At 44.0% G+C, this 18,506-nt stretch overlaps 1 protein-coding gene across 1 annotated transcript in view; it reads right to left on the reverse strand.

Moving 5' to 3' along the window:
- Positions 1-415: 415 nt before the first annotated feature.
- LOC308102563 (myelin transcription factor 1-like protein) overlaps positions 416-18,506 on the reverse strand; it is a gene marked incomplete at both ends in the record, with an annotated part of 51,409 nt that continues 33,318 nt past the window's right edge. The window contains 13 exons of the mRNA XM_080452333.1: positions 416-556; positions 2,178-2,240; positions 4,948-5,091; positions 5,958-6,061; positions 6,840-6,931; positions 7,497-7,718; positions 9,691-9,774; positions 10,166-10,228; positions 10,387-10,455; positions 10,794-10,912; positions 13,878-14,153; positions 16,809-17,116; positions 18,017-18,261. Of these exons, the coding sequence (XP_080308459.1) occupies positions 416-556; positions 2,178-2,240; positions 4,948-5,091; positions 5,958-6,061; positions 6,840-6,931; positions 7,497-7,718; positions 9,691-9,774; positions 10,166-10,228; positions 10,387-10,455; positions 10,794-10,912; positions 13,878-14,153; positions 16,809-17,116; positions 18,017-18,261 (1,930 nt within the window). The remainder of the gene's footprint in view (positions 557-2,177; positions 2,241-4,947; positions 5,092-5,957; positions 6,062-6,839; positions 6,932-7,496; positions 7,719-9,690; positions 9,775-10,165; positions 10,229-10,386; positions 10,456-10,793; positions 10,913-13,877; positions 14,154-16,808; positions 17,117-18,016; positions 18,262-18,506) is intronic.

The raw sequence follows: 18,506 nt of genomic DNA on the forward strand, positions 1-18,506 counted from the left end.
AATAACACGGATTACAAGTCCGTAAATACACAATATTTTCGAGCTGCGTTCGCTTCCAGCGTTCGCGCGTCTTACTTGTATATTTAGGTGTGTCAAAGTGCATTGACTGACAACACCGTGTACTGTCGAAGCTTGCACCTTGGAACACTCCTAAATCTAAACACACACATTATTAATGTCATTAGCTACAGCTGTGTTGCTTAGCCACAGCTTGTTTTTTTATCTGCTGGAAAACAAGCCACAAAATCAACCTATGGTATTATGCCCTTTTAACAAAAAAATAATAATTGAGCTTTCAAATGCTATTTCCACTGAGCAACACCGTTCGTGCGACAAAGTATAAAAAAGAGGGCTTACGTGGTTAATGCAATGTAATTGATTAGTTTTGTTTTGTTTTGCATGATGTCGCCACCGTCTACACCTGGATGCCCTGAACGGCCTGCTTGATGTTCTCCAGCAGAGCCTTGTTCTCCGGGCTCTGGTAGTGCTCCTGGTGGGTGTACATGTCTGTCAACGTGCTCACGTACGTGTCAAAGTTCTGCTCATTCATTGGTTCCTGGGAGGAGGAGGAAGGGGGGGGGGGAGATCCATGGCCAGCAATTAGACGCCAAACGTCAAGCCACCATCCATTGTTGATTGGTTGTTTACATGCACACCATCAAATCACAACATGATTGATTAAGGATTGATTGTAGTAGAAACCACCACTTTCATTAATACAACTAATTGATTTCACATTACTGAATGATCACACAAAGAAATACATACATTTTGATTATATTCTGATTATTAAATTACGAAGGTTACTATTTAACATTGTTCTGATTATTTCCAACCACAAGAGATAACTCATACAGGAAAATTGTATCTCAATCTCTCCTGATAGGATAACATTGGTATCCTGACCTGAAAATGTATTTTCTGGGAGAAAACAAATACAAAAACATTACAAAAACATATAATTTACACCTCCTTTAATAGTTAAGGTGTGCATGTAAGCAAGACCATCGTCCAGAAGACAGTAGGAATAAAGGTTTGTAACAGAGAGGAGGGAGGAGGGACATTAAACAGACATACAGATGAGGTCATGGGTGAATGGATCAGCCAATGAGGGAGACAAACACAGAGCATGGACCAATGGGACACAGGCTTTCAAAGTGGGGGCCAATTGGAAAGGAGAAGATAAAACAACAACTATATAAATTAAACAAAATGATTAACATTAGGTGTTGTGAGCTTGTAGATTTGATTTCTTCTTTTTTCAGAGAAGAAAGCTCTAAAATAGAAAATAAGCAGTTTTATAATGGTCACCTATTCTGTTTTATAATGGTCACCTATTCTGTTTTATAATAGTTAGTCACCCTTAAATTTGATGTCTGCTGACAATACACATACACATTAACATTATTATATCTAATATCATCTGCTCTGGTGGTGGGCAAGACATGTACCCCTGTGCCACTCTGAGGCCGTTCATTTGATTTTCAAATAAACCTTCTTGACTCTTGATTCAATGGTCATTTATATTGACCAGATCTGTAGAGGGCGCAGTTGAGTAAATACAAAAAAGAAACATTATAATACTGCCTTTGTTGTTTTGGTGAGTAGTAAAATGTTTGTTTTTTAAAATTATTTGTTTTACTACAGTTGGAGACCTCGCACGGTATAGTGGAAGTTTCTGTCTATAGCACCGCGCCTGACAGCTGGACCAGAGCTATGTTGTGTATATCAAGAAACTGCAGCACCTCACAACATGGCGACCGCCATCCATTAAGTTTCGATGGCCAGGTGGGCGCCATCTTGTGAGGTTCTGCCGCTATTACTTTCAGGGTAAAATAATAGTTAACCCATTTAGACCTGGAGCCCTATTACGTAACTATACCTTTCAAGCTGGTAACCCCTTTTGGCATTCTTGTTGCTATGTACAGTATATAGCAACATAATTGTTTTGACATTTTTTAATAAAGTTTTTCCGAAAATTTAGGTCAGGATTTAGACACCGTTTTTTTTAATCGGCCTCAGGTCTAAATGGGTTAATTTTGTGTTCTGCGATATTAAGATATTAAGTGTATAGTTGTGATGTAGTGACACCATAGTGGGGGAAAGGGGGGAGGGGGGTGGGGTGCAGACAAGAAGGGTCATTGGATAAAAGGATAAAGGATTGAGGCTTGTCTTACTCTGTGGGTCATCTGTACACAGCAGCTATGCTTTACAGGGGTGTGTTTCTGAGCCGAGGGTCTCTACAGAGAGAGAGGGTGTACAGAGAATCTATTAGTCTGCTTATACTCACACTCACACTTAACCTGGTAAACCATCCCCCTTCCGTAAATCTCATTTGCATTTGATTTCAGGAATTGGTCTGGCCTGCAGACCTGTATGGGCAATTTGGCTGTGGGCTGGAGCTGGGCGGGAGTAATACTGTCGACTGACAACCCCTTCAGCCAATCAGCAGTTTGTTCCCCTTCAGCCAATCAGCAGTTCGTATACCCCCCACCAGACGAACGTGATGCAAGGTGACTTTTGAAAGGGCCATGCCGAAAATAGGTCGCTTTATTCGGATACATGCTTGTCACTGCCCACCCCTGCTGGTTCTAAATAGGCTCTGTCATGAATCATGACAGAATTTCCTTTTATTAATCATGACTCATGATTAATAAAAGGAAATTCTGTGCCTCAAAAAAGAAGTTTGAGAGTTTTTTGAAGTTTTAGAAGAGAGACGTATACAGCGGCCAGAATTTCAATGGCGGCCCGTTCCATTTTTGTCAGCTGCACTCGGCTCCATTCGGGTTCACTCGGGTTCCACCTGATTGGCCAACCTACACTGTCAATCACAGAACAATGAGCGAGGACGCTGATAGGAGAATCTCCGGAGAAACGCCATAACAACTAAATTGGGAGAACATGACCAATTCTGTATATGTAGGGATTTATTTCAGATGTGGGGCGATAAATAGAAGTGCCTGGACATCCTCAAGCCTCTAAACGTGAAGCTAGAGGACATTCATGGCGTCTGAAACGGAAGGGACAACTGCAGGCTAAAAGTGACGCCTTGGGCTGAGAATGTGTCGAATAGGCTTTTTCATAAATGCTGTCAACATACTTCCATTTTGAATTAGTAGCCAAACATAAAGCATATATATACATTCTGCCTCACTATTGCAAGCAATAAGAAGTCAACTTTCTGTCGTCCCCAATTCACTTATTTAATGTTTCCATATAGGGAATTAACACTGTACAGGTGTTGTCTTAAACATATCTTTCTGTTTCTGTCCCTAACCGTAAGGTAAGGGGGGGAACATATAATCCCTTTTTATAGTCAAGGTGAAAACACCTGTACTAATTAAATGTTTCAACCTATCGAAACATAAATTAATATGCTACTGCATCAATCAAAAGTATATCGACAGCTTTGTGGAAAAAAAGGCCTATTAAAGAGATTTCCTATGTATAGGAAACTGACAGGAGTCTGGGTACCCAGAAGTTAAGAACCAGTCAGCTTGTAGAATAGAAAACTAGTATTAGTACTAGAACCACAGCACTAGCTATATGGGGATTAACACCTCATCAACACTGTAAAAAAATATATTTCTCTTAACAGGTTGTTTCATCTTCAATTCAACATTTTGTCCGAGTGCCCACACCATCCACTAGGTGTCACTAGGTGTCACTTCAGCCATCAAATCACTTTGTACGATTTGTTCTTGTTGTGAAGGAAACAATATATAAAAAATCACACCCAGTGTGAAGTGAGCGGTGTCATCACAGTGATGGAAGCTCACTTCAATTTTTTTTTTTTTTTTTGAAGTGCGTGGTACTATTTATAGGTTATTAATTTCATCATGCGTCTCGCTAGCCAATCAAAGCAAAGGGTCTGAATAGAGTCAGCCAATCACGGTACGGCGAAAAGGGTGTGAATAGAGTCAGCCAATCACAGTACAGGGAAGGACGGAAAGGGTGTGAATAGAGTCAGCCAATCACAGTACAGGGAAGGACGAATTCCCAACCCCACTTATAGGAGCGGCTACACCGCTCAAAAAGATGACTTGTTAAGACATGTTTTTCTTTTCTACAGTGCAGTATGAAGACATTAATTACAGAAGAGATGTTCTCAACTGGAGATATGTCACTAACAATGGTTCCTATTGGTCAACGATTTATCTGCTGCGTCTTATTGGCTAGGGGGATTATCCAATTAGGCCCAGTCTTCTTTCTACACAACAGAACCATGGACACAGTCACACATGTAGCAGCAGCATGTTTGTCAAACTGAAAAGTCAAAGCAGTTGGTTGAGGATGTGGTTTGTGGTCATTCTGTGAATAAAATGTGTGTGAGGCGTTGAACACACGCACGCGCGTGCACACACACTCACACGCACACGCACACGCACACGCACACGCACATGCACACGCACACGCACACGCACACACACACACACACACACACACACACACACAGATGAACAGCCAACGGAGAAAACAAACAGATGAGCATTACATTTGCATTTACAGTATGTATCTGGATACTGGATTGCTATAGTCGTGCTGCTTTGGAATTAGTTCATACAGACTTTGAAACTTGCACAAGTGTGTCACGTTCAGGTAAATTTGCGGTCCGCACCACATGGTTCGCGATGCAACGAAACCGTTGTAGTACGTTGTAGGGAGAAATCGTGGCGGCCTGAATTGCACCCATTGCAGATCGGCACAGTTTTGGGATTCTGTTGCCGGTGGTTGCAACTTGCAACTCGTTGCATTCCGAATCATTGGTGTGGACAGGGCTTGAGAGCTACACACCTCACATCCCGCTGTTGTGAACTACATACATCACATGGTGATGGGGACAGACAGACAGACAGACAGACAGACAGACAGACAGACAGACAGACAGACAGACAGACAGACAGACAGACAGACAGACAGACAGACAGACAGACAGACAGGGCGTACCATGTGCGGCAGCTGGATGTTGGCCAGGCTGTTGATGAGCGTGTGGCTCAGGTTAGCCAGCTCGTGGAGCAGGGAGTCGTTCTGCTGTTCGATGACCTTGTTCTCCTCCTCGATGGACTTCAGACTGCTCTCCATGGTGGTGATCTGACACACACACACACACACACACACACACACACACACACACACACACACACACACACACACACACACACACACACACACACACACACACACACACACACACACACACACACACACACACACAGTCAGAGAGTTGTGAGACAGCTGGTACCACCCACAGTTAGAACATTCGACTGCTCTGAGGATGTGTAACACTGGTTTCTTTCTAAATTGGCCAAAAAAAAAAAAAATCCTTTAGGACACCAAAAATATGCGATCTAGAGCATGGACCGTCCGCTCAGGTTGTTAGCTGCGGTGGACTCGGGATGGAGTTGAAATGTTTTCTACTGTACCACTCGTCCTAGGATATAGTAATATCAGATAAAAGTTAAGAAAAACATGTCCGGAATTCTCCTTTAAAGAGAGACAGTGTAGGAGAGACAGACACTAGGACATGCAGCTTAAAGAGAGACAGTGTAGGAGAGACTGACAGTAAGACATGCAGCTTAAAGAGAGACAGAGTAGGAGAGACAGACAGTAGGACATGCAGCTTAAAGAGAGACAGTGTAGGAGAGAGAGACAGTAGGACAGCTTAAAGAGAGAGAGTGTAGGAGAGACAGACAGTAGGACATGCAGATTAAAGAGAGACAGTGTAGGAGAGACAGACAGTAGCACAGCTGAGAGGGAGACAGTGTAGGAGAGAGAGACAGTAGGACAGCTGAGAGGGAGACAATGTAGGAGAGACAGACAGTAGGACAGCTTAAAGAGAGACAGCGTAGGAGAGACAGACAGTAGGACATGCAGCTTAAAGAGAGACAGTATAGGAGAGACAGACAGTATAGTACAGTTTAGCCGGAGACAGTGTATAGGAGAGACAGGCAGCTTACTTGAGTCCTAAGTTTGATCATGTCTGATTCGACTTGATTGTTTGACTCGTTTAAATCTTTGATTTCTTCATCCAGCTGTTTGATTTCTTCATCGTTTTCGATGCCTGGAAGGAGAGTTTACAGTAACACGAGTCACTGAATGTAGTTTTACTGTGAGAGTTTACAGTAACATGAGTCACTGACTGTAGTTTTACTATGAGAGTTTACAGTAACATGAGTCACTGACTGTAGTTTTACTGTGAGAGTTTACAGTAACATGAGTCACTGATAGTTTTACTATGAGAGTTTACAGTAACATGAGTCACTGAATGCCGTTTTACTGTGAGAGTTTACAGTAACATGAGTCACTGATTGTAGTTTTACTATGAGAGTTTACAGTAACATGAGTCACTGAATGCCGTTTTACTGTGAGAGTTTACAGTAACATGCGTCACTGATTGTAGTTTTACTGTGAGAGTTTACAGTAACATGTGTCACTGATTGTAGTTTTACTGTGAGAGTTTACAGTAACATGAGTCACTGATTGTAGTTTTACTGTGAGAGTTTACAGTAACATGAGTCACTGATTGTAGTTTTACTGTGAGAGTTTACAGTAACATGAGTCACTGATTGTAGTTTTACTGTGAGAGTTTACAGTAACATGAGTCACTGAATGCCGTTTTACTGTGAGAGTTTACCGTAGATGATTCACTAAATGCCGTTTTACTGTGTGAGGAACTGATTGTTAAACATCCATTGTCATCCGTGAGGTCACAATGAAATCAATAAATACATAAACAAAACAAAAAAAGAAGGAAAAGAAAGAAAATAAAAAGTTGAAATATGGAAGAAAAAATAAATCTGCCCGACAGTAAACTGTAGGGAGTTGAGTTGGAGGTTTACCTCTACTGGCTCGCTGTTTGATTGTCAACATCTCCACTCCTGTCATCCTGGACTTCTTCATAGCAGACGTGGCTCGAGGGCAACCAGACAGACTGGAACATAAACAACACTCTGTCATTATCTGCAGTGGTGGAAAAAGTACTCTGATATTTTACTTAAGTAAAAGTAGCAATACCGCAATATAAAAAATACTCTGTTACAACTATAAGGCCTGTGTTCATAATGTTACTTGAGTAAAAGTACAAAAGCATTGGCATCAAAATATACTTAAGGTACCAAAAGTAAAAGTCCTAAATTGTTTGAAAATAGCAGATCTACAAGCTCACAACGCGTCGCTATGCGATGCGTTGTGAGCTTGTAGATCGACTATTTTCAAATAGCCTATGTATAAAATAGGACTAGAGTGGTTAATGTATGTTTTGGGATATAATAATTCATATATGCAAAGAAGCTAGTAACTACAGTTTTCAAATAATTGTAGTGGAGTAAAAGTGCAATATTTGCCTCTGAGATGTCATGGAGTAGAAGTATAAGTATTGAACATTGGAAACAAGTACAAATACCTCAAAATTGTACTTAAGTACAGCACTTAAGTAAATTCACTTCGTTACTTTCCCACCACTGGTCTATTAATAGCAGACACACACACACACACACCTCCTGTGAGTGAGGAAGGTCCCGCTGACGTGTCCCGAGCCGTCGCAGCCGGGGGTGGGGCAGCTCATCCCGTCCGTCTTGCCGCTCTTCCACACCATGGGCGACCCGTTGACGTAGCCGTCCTTCTGCCTCTTGGCCGCCAGGGGGCAGCCCGACGCGCTGCGGTGGGACGCGTACTTCCCCGTCACATGACCCTGGCCGTCACAGCCTGGCACTGGACACCTGGGGGGAGGGGGGGTTGTACTTTGTTATAGATCACCGTTTCCCATGCAAACAATGGTGTTGTATGGGTCGTATAATCAGGTAGCTCTCGTGCACATCCAGGCAGAGGTGGAGGTGCTGGTAGTAGGCCTGTCACGATTATTGCATAATCGTTCTAATCGCAATTATTTGAGATAATCGCAATTATTTTTGCATAACCGTCATAAACATTTCCATGTTGAACATTTTTCACACATTTTCAAATATAAAAAAAGCAGAAATAGCTATTAGTAGCTATTATTATCTGGATGTATATACACAAGACATAAACATCGACATAGACATGATGTCTATGTTTATGCCTTGTGTATGTATGTTTACTGTGTCTTGGAGTTTCCTTCAACGCTTCATTTCAATTTGCTTCATTCAATCCGGGAACGCATCTGTGTCATTTTAGATGTTTTAGGCTACTCAAAAATAGCAGATATACAAGCTCATAGCACGGCACCGAGTGCCGCACAATGAGCTTGTAGATCTGCTATTTTTGAAAAAACTTGAACATTTGTGCAAATCTTTGAATACAGTGAAAACAATTTACTTGCATCTTTGCTTATGGGGGGCCCTGGAACAAAACGTTTTGAGATGGGGGTCCGCGGCCAAATACATATCTATTTTTTTTGTCTAAATCCTAACAGTATTTTGCTATATCAGTGGTGCTCCAACTTTTTCAAGTCCATGGTTAAACATGTTCACTTTAAAACATGTATATATATTCAAAGATTTGCACACATTTTTCATGATTTAAAAAAAAATAGCAGATCTACGAGCTCATAGTGCGCCACTCGGTGCCGCACTATGAGCTTGTATATCTGCTATTTTTGAATGGCCAAACAAATCTTAAAATGACACAGATGCGTTCCCGATCTAAATGGATTATTGTGCATAATAAAACATGAAGCATCGAGTGAGTCCTCTCCATCTTCATGAGAGTGTGCGAAGCATCACATCGCGATGCGTTGTGTGCTCGTTCCCCGGTTCAATTCCCCGGCTGCCTCCGGGTTGTTGGCAAAGTGTCCTTGAGCAATACCCCTAACTTGCATGGTTTCCACATGAATGTGTGTGTGTGTGTGTGTGAATATGGGTGAAAGTAATGCATGTTAAAGCGCCTTGGATAAAGTCACTACCACTTAAAGGAGTAGTTCACCCCAAAAAATACTTATTTTCTATCAATTACACACCCCATCAAAAGCATTGAATTCATGGACAATTTTTAGTTTTCGTCGAATTCCTAAGCCAATAATTTGATTACCGGCAGAAAGATGCTAATGTCTCCGGTAGGAGACACAAAGGAGACTCTTTGAGTCTCCTACCGGAGAGGCCGCCAGTCATCAAATTATTGGCTTAGGAATGCGACAAAAACAAAAAAATCTCCATAAATTCAAGGCTTCATGCTTCGTGTATAGTTGATAGAAAATATGATTTTTTTGGGGGGGTGAACTACTCCTTTAAACCTATTCAGATACAGTTTCCATACCTTGACTGCTCTCACCTGAATGGCTCAGTACCCTGTCCCTGACTGCTCTCACCTGATTGGCTTAGTATCTTGACTGCTCTCACCTGATTGGGCTCAGTCCCCTGACTGCTCTTACCTGATTGGCTCAGTTCCCTGACTGCTCTCACCTGATTGGCTCAGTGCCCTGTCCCTGACTGCTCTCACTAGATCTGCTCAGTCCCCTGACTGCTCTCACCTGATTGGCTCAGTACCCTGACTGCTCTCATCTGATTGGAGTCCCCTGACTGCTCTCACCTGATTGGCTCAGTGCCCTGGCTGCTCTCACCCGATTGGCTCAGTCCCCTGACTGCTCTCACCTGATTGGCTCAGTCCCCTGACTGATCTCACCTGATTGGCTCAGTCCCCTGACTGCTCTCACCCGATTGGCTCAGTCCCCTGACTGCTCTCACCTGATTGGCTCAGTACCCTGACTGCTCTCACCTGATTGGCTCCTGGTCGTCTTTGTCTTCTTTGCTGTGTAAAATTTTTATCCCACTCTTCTTAGCTCGTGGACAGCCTGACAGACTGAAGGACGATAAGACAACAGTGTATTAATATCCCATATATAGAAGTACTGGTACAATACTGTGTGTGTTTATCATGGGTTCATCCTTAGGTACATAGTTATATGAAGTTTGTGACTCTTCTATTTAGTTTAGTATTGGAACGTGCATTCTGAAATGTCCTGTCTGTCCTGGTGGTCTGTAAGCGTCACTGCACCACGAGTCACAGCTTGATCAGTCAAAGCAATGAGACCAAGCTCAGGCCTTCTGTGTTGTACCGACAGCGCGCAAGTGTGTGTGTGTGTGTGTGTGTGTGTGTGTGTGTGTGTGTGTGTGTGTGTGTGTGTGTGTGTGTGTGTGTGTGTGCGTGTGTGCGTGTGTGTGTGTGCGTGTGTGCGTGTGTGCGTGTGTACCTCCTGTGGGAGGCGTAGTTCCCAGTAATATGTCCAGATCCGTCACAGCCTGGGGTAGGACACCTGACACACACAGACAGACAGAGAGACGCACAGACGCACAGACGCACAGACGCACAGACACACAAAGGACAGGTCAACACCTGAGACGAGGGTCAAGTGAAGCAGATCGTGAGGTCATCGTACGACAACAGACATACTCTGTGGCTGTGAAGACTAACCTGAGGTCTTGTGAGTTGGGGGTCATCATTCCTCTCATGTTCTTATCAGCTAACTGACAGCTGGGCAGACTGTAAGACAAGACAAACACGTTCTTATCAGCTAACCGACAGCTGGGCAGACTTAGCCTGGAATCCAGACTGATTCGCTCCATTCGGACCCCCTGGTACCTCCCCAAGGATCCTGGGTACCCCTTGAGAACCAATGCCTTACAGGACAAACTTATCTCACATCCATTCATCCATCCACCCATCGGTCCGTCCGTCCGTCCGTCCGTCCGTCCGTCCGTCCGTCCGTCCGTCCGTCCGTCCGTCCGTCCGTCCGTCCGTCCACCCAATCACCCATCCGTCCACCCATTCACCCATACATACATCCGTCCGTCCGTCCATCCGTCCATCCATCATCTTACGTGATCAGTTCCTTCTTGGTCTCCTTACAGGAGGAGAACTTGTGTTTGGGGGAGTGCAGGGGGAGGTCTGCTGGGTACCTCTGATCATCCAGGAGATCCTGGAACGGATCCAACTCCTCACTCTGTTGGAAAGAGGAGAAATAATCAAACTGCATCATGTCAATATCGATTTACTGCTATGTCATGTCAATATAGACTTACTACTATGTCATGTCAATATAGACTCAATACTATGTCATGTCAATATCGATTTACTGCTATGTCATGTCAATGAAGACTCACTCACTACTATGTCATGTCAATGTAGACTTACTACTATGTCATGTCAATGTAGACTCACTACTATGTCATGTCAATGTAGACTCACTACTATGGCATGTCAATATAGACTCACTACTATGGCATGTCAATATAGACTCACTACTATGGCATGTCAATGTAGACTCACTACTATGTCATGTCAATATAGACTCAGTACTATGGCATGTCAATATAGACTAACTTTATTTTTCAAAAGTATTCAAAAATAGTTTTTTGAAAATAACAGATCTACAAGCTCTCGATGCAACGCACCGGTCCTCAGCTGGACACATAGATATAGAAACCTAGATACCTCATTGGCCTCTGCAGTTCGTTGGAACGACCTGTAACGTATGGTGGCCGCCATATTAGAGGGTGCACGGGAACTGGCCAATTACAGCGCGTTGACTACTGGCCAATCACAGCGCCTCTTTTCCAGGACTTGTCAGAATCTAGTTGTCCCGCCCCCACCTGCCTCTGATTGGTTTACTGAACGTCCCCTTCTGTGACGCACGCGGAAGTTTTCAGCTTGCCCCCCGGAAGCGCACCCGCGATACAGACGCTTCAGAGCCAGAGGAGGCGTCTACCTTTATATGTCTATGGCTGGTGCAGACAGTCCAGACTGCTGCAATTTCCTGTAACTGGTTGCAGTTGCGACTATTGCTATTGGTGTGGACTGGGCTTTAGATGTAGTGACTCTGTCCATGGTGCTGAACGGACAGCTCCCTGTTATGTTAGAAGTAGTGACTCTGTCCATCGTGCTGAACGGACAGCTCCCTGTTATGTTAGAAGAAGTGACTCTGTCCATGGTGCTGATCAGAGCAGCAGTCAGCCAGCCTCTTTGACAGGTGCTGAACGGACAGCTCCACAGCAGCTGTTTTTTTTGTTTTGTTTGTATTTTTAGAAAAGCATCTGGCGAGCCCTCAAAATTATTTGTCGACCCGTCTGGGGGCTGAGACCCCCAGGTTGAGAACTACTATTATAGGGCAGTGGTTCTCAACCTTTTCAGGCCGCGACCCCTCAATCTGGGGACCCCCCAAAATAATAAAATATGAACTGGGGACCCCCTACCCTGACAAGCACTTGGAATTGTAGGATTTGAGGCATTACATTTAGTTTGACTCGGTTCCACAGATAAATATTGTGAAAATAGAACCTCGCAACGCGAGGCGCTGTGAGCTTGTAGATCTGCTATGTTTGTTTTTTTTGCCTCTTTCTTATAGTATTTGACAATTTGGCTAGTTTGTTGATTACATTTCATGCAGTAATGGTCTATTTTGTTGGTATTAAAAAGGTCTTAAAAGTCCTTAAATATTCACTTCACTGTCATCTGGGGACCCCCAAAAATCATGTTGGGGGTCCCGACCCCCAGGTTGAGAACCACTGTTATAGGGATCGTGGAACTGCGTTTGCTGTGTTCCGCCACAGGGTGGCACTGTAATCCTGTCAGACAGGTGGTAGCCTCAGCTCACCTCAGACTCTAATTAGCATTGACCGCATGTGGTGTGGTGATGGTGGAGAATCCTGATTGGATCTTTAGAGGATCACATGGTCAGGTGACGGTGGCGCATTCTGATTGGATCTTTAGAGGATCACAGCAGCCCTGCCCGCATGCTAAATAGTAGTGGAAAGCAACTAAGTACATTTACTCAGATAATGTACTTCAATGCAATTCTGAGGTTGTGAGCTTGTATTTTAGCTAATATTTTTATGTTAGCTAATATAATCTATTCGATTTGTATCGTATTTGTATCTCTCTAGCACAGTGTTTCTCAAATATGTTCATCTCAAGGACCCCCAAATTGATATTTATTTGGCCACGGACCCCCATCTGAAAAATAATATTGTGCCAAGGACCTCCGAGAAGACAAGATTTTTTATTAAAAAAAACAAAATTATATAAAAGAAATTGAAACACTTTCAAGACTTTTCAAAAATGTCTCAGCCAACGTATAAAATATGGATAAAGGGGTTAAAATGATTGTATTAACTCATTTAGCTGGGGACCCCCTGGAGCCCCCTCAAGGACCCTTGGGGGTCCCCGGAACCCCCACTTTGAGAACCACTGCTCCAGCAGAGATACAGCAACAATTGCAGAGCTCTGAAACCCTGATGGCACCAAAATGTGGAATGCCAGCCAGCAGCCACTCCCTACCCTGCAATTTACATCTGGACCTAGACAAGTCTTCTAGCTCGCCAAAATAAATTACCCACCACTGTTTCTTTCTGTACATATACTTTTACTGCTCGTAGTATTTATGATCTCTTGTGTAGTATCGTCTTTAAATGTCTTGATTAATTGAATACAGAGGACCACAATGGAAAAAAGCCTTTTTTGCTTTTTGTGGGCTTTTTAGCATTATTGTATAACTGTACCTCTGTACTTTTTGCAAACTGTTAATAAAGTATCAATCAATCAATCATTGGATTAGCCTGCTTATCAGCCTGAAGCTGCGTGGAGCTTCAGTCTGAAATTGGCTGCAGTGTAGGCGATTACAAGGGGCAGGGGATTCAAATTTCCCTAAACCAATCACAAGAGATCCACGGATCCGCCTACATCTGACGTCATCGCACAGCTTGTTTTAGCAGATATTCGCTGATTGGCTTGTCATTAGACCCACCCCCACCTCTGACTCTCATTGTATAATACTTTTTGTATCGAAGATATCCTAGGCTCACATTTCAACACCAGATCAAGAGGTCTATGGTTTGGAACCAGGCTATCATTGGATATTACTAATAATAACTAACTCTAAACACGCGTCAGTCAGTTCTTCCGTTCACCTCTTTGTGCTCGTCTCCCAGGTGTTTGATCTTGGTGTAGTCCACGGGGTGCAGCTCCCAGGGGTCACTGGGCTCCTGCATGGCGGCGCTGCTGCCCAGCGTGTAGCAGCGGCTGCCCAGCAGGGCCTGGCGCTGCTGGGGGGACATGGGGGTCAGCGGGGTCAGCACGGTGGCCGTCCCGCTGCCCTCCTCTGGGCTCCCGGGGGACCCGCCCATCGACGGCTCCAACAGGACCGTCCCGCTGCTGCTGTGGTCCTCCATGTCCACGTCTGGACTCTGTGGCATGGAGGGAGAGAGAGACAGTCAGACAGACAGACAGACAGGCAGGCAGACAGAGTGAGATTGAGACAGAGGAACAGAGTGAAACGTTAGTTTGGTTTTTATTTATTTATTTATTTATTTATTTATTTATTTATTTATTTATTTATTTATTTATTTATTTATTTATTTATTTATTTATTTATTTATTTATTTATTTATTTATTTATTTATTTATTTAACAGGGACAATGCACATTAATCAACATGTCAGTTATTCACGTCCATGTAAATGAGCCAGAGTTAGCCAGAATTGGCTAATTTTCATCTGTAGTCCCTGAGCAGGCTGTTAAAAAAGTGGTATAATTATCGATACAAAAAGAGACATTGTCAACAATACAAACAAGCAGACGTAGTACAGACAAAACAATACAGTAAAATATGAGAAGACAGTGATTAATGGGTCCTAAATTTACTCATGATTACAAATTTGGTTAGCTTTAAGCCATCTTTTGAGGTTGAATTTGAAAGTTAGATAGTTGGTGGTCTCTCTTACTTCGGTAGGAAGACTGTTCCAGTGATGGGAGGCTCTAACAGAGAAGACTGTTTTACCAAACACACTCTGTCTGAATGGTACCTCACAGTCTCCTCTGGTAGTTGCCCTTGTTGTTCTGTCACCACTTTCTCTTCGCTCTATGAACTGTTTTAGTGGTGGAGGTGGTTAGCTCATTGGTTCTCAAAGTGGGGTCCGGGGACCCCCAGGGGTCCTTGAGTGAGTTCCAGGGGTTCCCCAGCTAAATAAGTGGGCAAATAAGTGTCAAGTTGGGGGTCCTTGACATGAAAAAGTTTGAGAACCACTGGGTTAGCTCACTCCCAAGGCGTCATATTTTGCCACTCTGTCAGTAGCTCTGAAACGTCACGTTTTGACATGACGGAACGCCGTGGCGACGTCGCATGTTGACAAAATTATGGCTAAACCTAACCCTAATCCTAACCTCACAAAAACTGTGTGGAGAGAGAGAAAAAAAAAAGCAGAGAGAGAAAAAAAAATGTGTTACCCCGGTGGGATTCCATCACGGGAGGCTGCGGTTACTATTTAAGCGCTGCTAGGTAAGCCACAGACGCCAATATGTGCGTTTTAGTTTTTTTAGTCCTATAGAAGTCCTTTAGGGAGTGAAAATGACAGAATGGCAATAAATGACGCCTATGTGTGAGAATGTGTTGGACCAGACACCAGGCGTTTGGCTCGGCAGGCTTCCCTGTGGCCTCGCATGCCAGTGCATTATCACTCCCAAAGACGGCAAACGGTTGACGACTTGGGACGGATTTGACAAAACGTCACATGTTGACTAGGGGGGGGGGGGGGGGGGGACTTGAGGTACGATTCTGTCCCTATATCAGGAGATATATGATTCGACATGATTCACAATCCCAAGCCTATCAGTATGAAACCAGAACGGTGCTGAGTGGCCGGAAGCGGACATCACAGCGCTCGGCTACCGCCTCGCTTGGGCCATGTCTCATGGGTTTTTTAGCAGACAACCCGTCAGCGAATTACGCATTCCATAATGTCATGTGACATGGGACATGTGTCATGTAAAAAGCAATCTGGGAACCCATAGTCAAAAAAAAAAGGAAAATACAGCGCTTCCTGTTGTTTTTTTTCCTTTGAATTTGACTCTGGGGGGACCTCCCAATAGAATGTGGATAACAGGATGTTGGCCGTTAGGTCCACCCTCAGCCCTTCACTTCCGGTCCACGTGTCTTTGTTTACATTCCTAACATTCCTAACTATACACAATGTAACAGGAGCTCCCGAGAGATTCAGCTTCGGAGCTCTGAATCTGTCTTGAGAGATGATGTAAAAAGAGACAGCAGACACATGGAGAGTAGCCTGGGATCATTACCATTTTTGGCTTTCGTTTAAAATGTGTTTAGTTTGGTATAATCGTTTTGTTTCTTTTGGTATAATAATCTGGGGTATATGTCCATCTTTTTTTGGGGTATATGTCCAACTCGTAACGTGACTAGCGAGACTAAACGAATCAATTCGCATTATGTGGGGGACAAAAACATTGCGACGCCACCACCGGAACACGATAGTTTGTTTTACTTTTTTCTAAACCGGATCACACGACTCAGTTTTAGAATGAATACCAGGCTTTCCTCCGCAGTGGAAAGCCCGTTGAGGTTGAGGCAGAAGGCCGCCCACCCTAGAGCGTATAGGGTCTGCCTGACGTTTCTTCCAGTTAAGGGGGAGTTTTCCGTTGCCACTGTCGCATAATTGCTTGCTCGGGGTGGGACAATGTCGGGTCTCTGCTCTACATGTGAAGTGTCTTGAGACGACTTGTTGTGATTTGACACTTTAATAAAATTGAATTGGAAAATGTAATTTAGGTCACATGGAGAGAGACCGTTGGCATCAAACGTCTGATGCTGCTTGGTCACATTTTACCCAGCAGAGGCAGACAGAGGCTCAGAACTCTGGGTGTTTGTTCAGCAGGGAGGAGAGGTGGTGTGAAACTGTTCACCTCCACATGGAACTAAAAATAATGACCATCATGAAACACTGAGAATCAGAGCAAAACCAAGGACACAGAGAGAGAGAGAGAGAGAGAGAGAGAGAGAGAGAGAGAGAGAGAGAGAGAGAGAGAGAGAGAGAGAGAGAGAGTACCTGCAGTGCGTGTGGTAGTTCTCTACATCGTGTGGATAGGTTCAGGATGGCCGTAGCGGCCATGTGAGCCTCCATGTCCTGACTGAAGTCAAAGCTGCTTTTACTGCAGGTGCTGCTGGCACTGCTGTCCCCTCCTCTCCCTCCTCCTCTCCCTCCTCCTCCATCTCCATGTCCTCCATGCCCTCCTCCTCCTCCTCCTCCTTCTCCTCCACCATGCACTCCACCTCCTCCCAGGCTGCTGGTGCTGCTGGGGGTGTAGCTACTGGTGGTGCTGGAGGCTGGACTGGAGGTCTTACAGTAACGCTTGGCTGTGCGGGACAAACACATCACATTATTTGTTCTCAACATAGCGAAAACAGCGGATCTATAAGCTCATAATGTGTCTATCGATGGATCGATTGATTGCTCTGTCTGTCTGTCTGTCCGTCTGTCTGTCTATCGATGTATCGATCGATTGACCTCTGTTTGCTTGTCTATAAATCGAGCCGAAGATGACGACCATAAAGTGAACTGACTGTCTGTAGATCAGCAGTTAAACAAAACTGTTGTTCTCAAAATCAAATAATGAAAAAAAACATCAACTTGTTATGTAAATGCTCAGAATACTTCCAGGTTGTCGGCAATAATAATGAAAGAAAATGATGTAAGCTTATTTTATATAAATACTTTGGTATCTCTTTTTATCTTGCATGTCTCTTATGTTACCTTTATGTGCAATGGACTTTTGTCTGAAATAAATACGCGTCGCTTTGCACCACGTTTAGAGCTTGAGGATCTGCTACTTTTGATGCTTTCGTGTGACGCTGTAGTGTGATCAAGTTGGGCGTTGATTTACGAGAAAAACACAAAAAGTTAAAATATGGAGATAAGAGGTTTTTGCCTGACAACAGCGATACACGTATATTAAAGGGATAGTTCACCCCCAAAAGGACTTTTTTTCTATCGATTAGTCACCCCATGGAAACTTGAATTCATGGATATTTTTTTGTTTTTGTCGCATTCCGAAGCCAATAATTTGATGACCAGCAGCGGTTCCGTTAGGAGACACAAAGAGTCTCTGTGTCTCCTACCGGAACCGCTGCCTACCGGTCCTCTGGTCATCAAATTATACTTTTTTTTTGGGGGGGGTGAACTATCCCTTTAACTCTGTGTCTGTCTGGATGTGACCACATGTTCATTAATCCATTCCGGGGTTTCTTTTTCCGTACCGTCGTAGCCCTTAGGGGAGGTGTCTCGTGTGTGGTGGTGGTGACCGCTCTTGGACGAGGGTCCTCTCTTGTTGCCGTAGACGGAGGAGGAGGTCTGGTGGCTGGTGTCGTAGGGTCCGTACTCAAAGCTGGTCTTGGAGTATTTCTCCAGCTCTTTGGCCAGGTTGGAGCGGGGGGTGCTGGTCGGGACGTTGTTCTTGTAGCCGTACTGAGGGATCTCCAGCTGCTTCACAAAGCACATCGGCCTGCAGACAATGCAACAAGAAAAAAGAAGGAGGATTTGTATTAATGGCAGTGGTGGAGGAAGTACTCAACCCTATAGTACTTGAGTCAAAAGTACTCCTTGTGAAATATGACTCAAATTGAAGGTAACCAGCTGAGCTCAGTGGCGTTGTGGTTAGAGCAGGGGTCTTCAACAGGGGGTCCGGGACCCCTAGGGGGTCCTCAGAGATACTACAGGGGGGCTCCCAAATCTTTGTGTGATATGATT

The sequence above is a fragment of the Gymnoscopelus braueri genome (genome assembly GCF_963280865.1).
Source record: "Gymnoscopelus braueri genome assembly, chromosome: 16".
In the NCBI taxonomy this organism is placed as follows: Eukaryota; Metazoa; Chordata; class Actinopteri; order Myctophiformes; family Myctophidae; genus Gymnoscopelus; species Gymnoscopelus braueri.